The sequence below is a fragment of the Eptatretus burgeri genome, chromosome 6, assembly GCF_056783735.1.
Source record: "Eptatretus burgeri isolate ZD-2024b chromosome 6, Ebu_testis_v1, whole genome shotgun sequence".
Classification (NCBI taxonomy): Eukaryota; Metazoa; Chordata; class Myxini; order Myxiniformes; family Myxinidae; genus Eptatretus; species Eptatretus burgeri.
Window position 1 is genome coordinate 95635550 of NC_140966.1, and position 5526 is coordinate 95641075.

Here is a 5526-nt window from a genome sequence, read left to right on the forward strand (position 1 = left end):
CGGTAATTAAATCACGTGGTTATTTTTAGGTAACCGGATTAACTAGATGGAGGACCCTCAGTCACATGGTTGAGTTATTGGCATCCACGGTCAGTTAAGTGACCTGTCGCGTCACGGAATTATCCGTATGCGACGGCCTACAATTCCAGGGAGTCTGGTGGGAGCCGAGATAGCTTCCCCCACCAAGTGGTCTTCTCACCAGACCCCGGCCCGCAACAATATTTTGCGGGTCATCCATGCCTACCAGTGGTTCCCTGATTATCTTATCCAGCCACTACCGGGTGAGTGCCCAGGGGTATTGCCCCGGTGCTTATTATAAAGATGATAATGAACGAGATGAATTCCTGTGTTTAACCAATCTCTTTTTGGCTTTTCCCATGGTCTGGAGAACGGAAAAATGATTCCCACCTCGACAAACATAGTAGGTTCTCATATGTAAACTTAGCGACTTTTTAAGAGAAGGCCAGAAGAAGGAGGTTTTTTTTGTTAAGGTTTTCTTCTTTTTAAGAAGAAGGTTCTTCTTCACTGCTATCCTGATAGTTTGAAAGTGGAGCAATAAATATGTAACTTTTCATTGATTTGAAGTCAAACATTTACCCATTTGTACAGCAACTATCATAACCTCCAGCTAATTTATTACCTCCACCATTGAAGCGGGACACGGTTTCACCCGTCCGTGAGCATATCTCAAAAAGTTAACAGACGAAACATGGACAGGTTCGGTGTTTGAATCGATTCAATTTTGGTAAAGATCTCGGCGTGAGTTTTTATAATTTTTGTGATGAAACAATCGAGAGAGTGGCCAAAAATGATACATTTCAAAAAAGTTGTGGATGAATGATGAGGTCGACAAACATTCGATTTTGGTTTAGATCTGAATCCATATCTGGCCCATCAAAGCAATCCAAAATTGTGAATTGGTTAGGCTGGTGGAGGTATGGGCTCCAAGTGGCATTCTGGTCAAGATAAAACTAGTAAGAGGTATCCACAACTTCTTGCCTCTGTTTATGAAATATATCAGTCAAGGCTCGAGCTTCCAAATTTGCTTTCTTCACAGCCACTTGAGCGATCGACCCAAAACTCCTCGAAAGGAGCACCGACCGATGGAAAAGTTGGTTACAAAACTGGATAAAAAAAAAAAATAATTAAAATTTGTGCAGGCATAGATTACAGGGAGTTTCCCTATAATGGGAATAAGTGGCCTTGACCTCAGCAATCCCAAAAAGTACACCTCCCTTCATGAAACCAAAAAAGAAAAAGTAAACAAATAAAATAAAAACCTTCATTGCACCACAAAATCACGAAAGCAATGTTGTTTTTGCATTCCACAGTTCAGCATTTTAATGGCAAAGGTTGTACACACAGCTTAGCATCAAGGAAGGTAACTTGGAATACAAAAAAAAAAAAATTAATAAAAAAAAATACAGAAGACAATAGATGCCTCCTCAACACAAACTGTGCAAAACAGAAAACTAGAAGCATTTGCGATGCACGATGGAAGGCCCAGATTCATCGTACTCCTGTTTGCTGATCCACATTTGCTGGAAAGTGGACAGGGATGCCAGGATGGAACCTCCGATCCACACGGAATACTTTCGCTCAGGAGGAGCAATGATCTGGAAGGAAATTAAAGGATCAGAACCCAAAGGAGAAAAAAAACCCCAAAAGCCCAACATGGGCCAGTACAAAGGAAGAAAAGGAAAGAAAAAATATATATATATATATAAAATAAATAAATAAATAAATAAATAAATAAAGAGGCCAGCCTCACCTTGATCTTCATTGTGGCAGGTGCCAAGGCTACAATCTCCTTCTGCATACGGTCAGAAATACCCGGATACATGGTGGTACCTCCCGACAGCACGGTGTTTGCGTACAGGTCTTTTCGGATGTCCACATCACACTTCATGATAGAGTTGTACGTGGTCTCATGAATTCCAGCACATTCCATACCTGAGGTAATAGTTTTATTTCAGTTTCCAAACATACATGGCCAACCAATGAAGGTGTTAAAATTCACCAATAAACTTACCCAGGAAAGCTGGCTGCATCATCGCCTCTGGGCAACGGAAGCGCTCATTCCCGATGGTGATAACTTGTCCGTCAGGAAGCTCATAGCTCTTCTCCAGGGAGGAAGAATTGGCAGCCGTCTGCATCTCCTGCTCAAAGTCAAGTGCAACATAGCAAAGCTTTTCCTTGATGTCTCGCACGATTTCTCGCTCTGCTGTGGTGGTGAACGAATATCCACGCTCTGTCAAGACCTTCATAAGATAATCTGTGAGGTCTCGGCCAGCGAGGTCAAGCCGCAGGATGGCGTGCGGCAAAGCGTAGCCCTCGTAGATGGGCACGGTATGGGAGACACCATCGCCGGAGTCCATCACAATACCTGTGGTGCGGCCGGACGCGTACAGAGACAGCACGGCTTGGATGGCTACGTACATGGCAGGGGTGTTGAAGGTCTCAAACATGATCTGCAGAAAGGCAGCACGCAGCATATTCGCAAAATTAATCAAAACTATTTTCTATTTCTGAAATTTCACTTCAAAATCCACCATTTCAAGAATTTAATTTTACACTAAAGAATTATAATCAAAGATGTATTATATTTCTATTATTATTATTATTATTATTATTATTACCCCACCCACCAACCTGTGTCATCTTCTCCCGGTTGGCTTTGGGGTTGAGCGGAGCCTCGGTGAGCAGCACAGGATGTTCTTCAGGTGCGACACGCAGTTCGTTGTAGAAGGTGTGGTGCCAGATCTTCTCCATGTCGTCCCAGTTTGACACAATACCATGCTCGATGGGGTATTTCAGTGAAAGGATACCACGCTTGCTTTGGGCCTCGTCACCCACATAGCTGTCCTTCTGTCCCATTCCCACCATCACTCCCTGGAATTGAAGACCTTAAGTTAAACGCTTAAAAGCAGTTTCATCGCTCACCCTCCCCTTTACACAACTCCGATTCTCCTCACCTGGTGCCTTGGCCGCCCAACGATGGATGGGAAAACTGCCCGTGGAGCATCATCTCCAGCAAAACCTGCCTTGCACATCCCAGAGCCATTATCCACCACCAGGGCTGCAACTTCATCCTCCATAATAGACGTTACTTCAAAATAAATCTGCAATATAAAGCACAATACACAAATTGAGATGTACAATACTCGACAGCCTTGGTGCCACCAAAGCAATTTCTAGGAAAAGTGTTTATGCTGGTTTGTCATCGTCTTCCCAACAGTCAGGGCAGGAATTTGGAGCTTGTCTAGGGTGCTAGCTCACCTAGTTTTCATGGTCACCATGAGATCTTTAACAGCCACCAACTATTGCTGGCAGACAGTACACCCATATGATAGATAGCACACATGTGTGGATAACCATCCAAGACACAAGGACGTGCTTACAATCTGAGTCACATCTCAAACCTAGACTACCAGAGTACATATATATCTCTATGCTAATCTCACTAGCCCATTATCAAGCCTGGTGTGGGCTTAACAGTTAAGGTGGCCGACTTGAGATCTTGCATTTGAGCTCATGGCAGGCCTTGAAACATCACAAGGTGGGTCAACCCAGTATGTAGCACAGTAGCACAGCCACACTTCCAGAAATCAGCAGTGACAGGCTGCATATGAAATGACAAGCCCATTGGCACACATACCTCAATTGGAGAATTTTAAAGAAAAAAACCAAACAAAAAAAACCTCAGTCGAGTGCATACCTTCGCAGGGCTGACCGGTTTATGTTTTATATCCTAATGGGCTGGATTCTGATCTTAAACTTTAATTGGCTTGTTCTTGTAACCGACCCAACTCATCCACCATGCTTCGTCATAACTCATCTCCAGCCGAGATATCATATATGTTTTTGACCCCAACCTCAATGGTGAAGAACTTAAAAAATTTATCGTATTCAGACAGTCACCAAAATTTAATCAAGTCGTCCTTGTCATACGTCCAACATCATCAACTATCCACATTAGTTTTATTTGTGAATTTAAAAAAATTATATATATTTTAAAGATATCCATACAAAAATATCTAAAACAAGTACATTCAAAGTACACCACCCCCATGCCTAATGAACAAAACAAATCCTCAAGCATGCGACATTGCTGGGGCACCTCGAGCGCCCGGCGATGCCACCTTGGAGCACATGGCGATGAAATTCAGAGGGAGTGGTGCACAATAATTTAAAAGGAACAATCATAAAATTATCAATTTCTTAATTGGTGAATAGCATACAAAAAAAAAAACTGTTTCATCCAAATCGAACTTTTTGAAAAAATCAAGTATTAAAATAAATAAATAAATCTATCAAAATACCCTTCATCGCCAAATCGCTTGTTCACTTTTGTCCCAAAATTTCAGTTTCCTTGCTCAAGGGATGGCAGAGATATCGCTTGGACAAAGACAAGAAGAACACACAAAAAAAAAAACAACCGAACGGAGTAAAAATCGAGTACAGGTACTCCCTTCAACACCTGGCGATGACGTCATGCATCGCATGGACATGGACTTGGGGTCGAAGGAGAGGTGTGCAACACATCTCAACACAATTTACATACAAATCGATTCCAACAGATGAGGACAGGTAACACGAACAAGTCAATGTGCGCAGGTGAACCTTCGGAACCTTCACCAGAAACACGATTCGGAGTCACCAACCACAATTATTCCCACCTGGCTACTACACCTACCACGGAGCAATCACCTTTCACAGCAAATGTCGAAGTCCTTCCCCTCCTTGGGGATTTTATATAACAACCTTTACGCCCCCACAGGTAGAGGTCCCGATGTGACCGTAAATGGTAAAAAAGCAGGAGAGCTCGACGCTGATTGGGTGAAAGCTCACCTGCCGTGAAGTTTGGCGCACCTTGGCTGATTTGCAGGTGTGTGCTTGTCCCCACAAAGTTGAAGTATGCGCGCCTGTCTGCTGCCCTCTTAATTTTATTATTTATTTTGGGCGTGGATTTAACATATCACTGACATGCTACAGTTACTCAGTTCGATTATATATATATATATATATATGTGTATGTAGTAGTATCTATGGTGACAGGATAGCTTTACTCACTGTTCGTTGTGTGTTGGTGTAGTGCCAATCTGTTGGGGGTGTAAAACTAGTCAGAAAACCCTGTTACTAGTGTTTCGTAGACGAGGTGCTGCATCAGTGAGTCTATCATCAAAAGGACTCCCCCCCCCCACCCTCTTCCTCCTTTGGGCATGCGTTTGCAGAAGTCGAGGAACCCACGGTGGCTTTTTGAAAGGAGCAGGCCAATGCGCGCCGGTGCTTGTCCCAAATTCTGTAGCCCAGCGGAGCACTGGCATCAGTGGCATCAGTGGCATCACCCCGTCCCCGGAGACAATGCGACCGGTGTAACAGGATAAGGCGCCCCCTGGACAACTTCTCCCCAGGGGGGGGGGGTACTTATCCTAGGATAAGTTTCCCCCTCCCTGGATAACTTGCCCCCCTATGGCCAAAAATAGATTTATACTAAAAATATATACCTCTCGGTGTTCATGTTCT

The 5526-nt window shown here is 43.5% G+C and overlaps 1 protein-coding gene across 1 annotated transcript; it reads right to left on the reverse strand.

Moving 5' to 3' along the window:
* Positions 1-1312: 1312 nt before the first annotated feature.
* Positions 1313-4844, reverse strand: LOC147025382 (actin, cytoplasmic 3-like). Its single transcript, XM_085886320.1, has 6 exons — positions 4697-4844; positions 2976-3122; positions 2653-2892; positions 2033-2471; positions 1772-1953; positions 1313-1616 (listed from the first exon to the last, which is right to left on the reverse strand). Exons 2-6 carry the CDS (start codon positions 3096-3098, stop codon positions 1473-1475), a joined length of 1128 nt encoding a protein of 375 aa, XP_085742446.1. The 5' UTR covers positions 3099-3122; positions 4697-4844; the 3' UTR covers positions 1313-1472.
* Positions 4845-5526: the final 682 nt, after the last annotated feature.

Coding starts and splice junctions, on each gene's coding strand:
- LOC147025382 (XM_085886320.1), bottom strand. CDS start 3,098: ATGGAGGATGAAGTTGCAGCCCTGGTGGTGGATAATGGCTCTGGGATG. Junction 2,472..2,652: donor ACCGGGAGAAGATGACACAG/GTTGGTGGGTGG, acceptor GCCTTTCTGCAG/ATCATGTTTGAGACCTTCAA. Junction 1,617..1,771: donor CTGCCACAATGAAGATCAAG/GTGAGGCTGGCC, acceptor ATTTCCTTCCAG/ATCATTGCTCCTCCTGAGCG.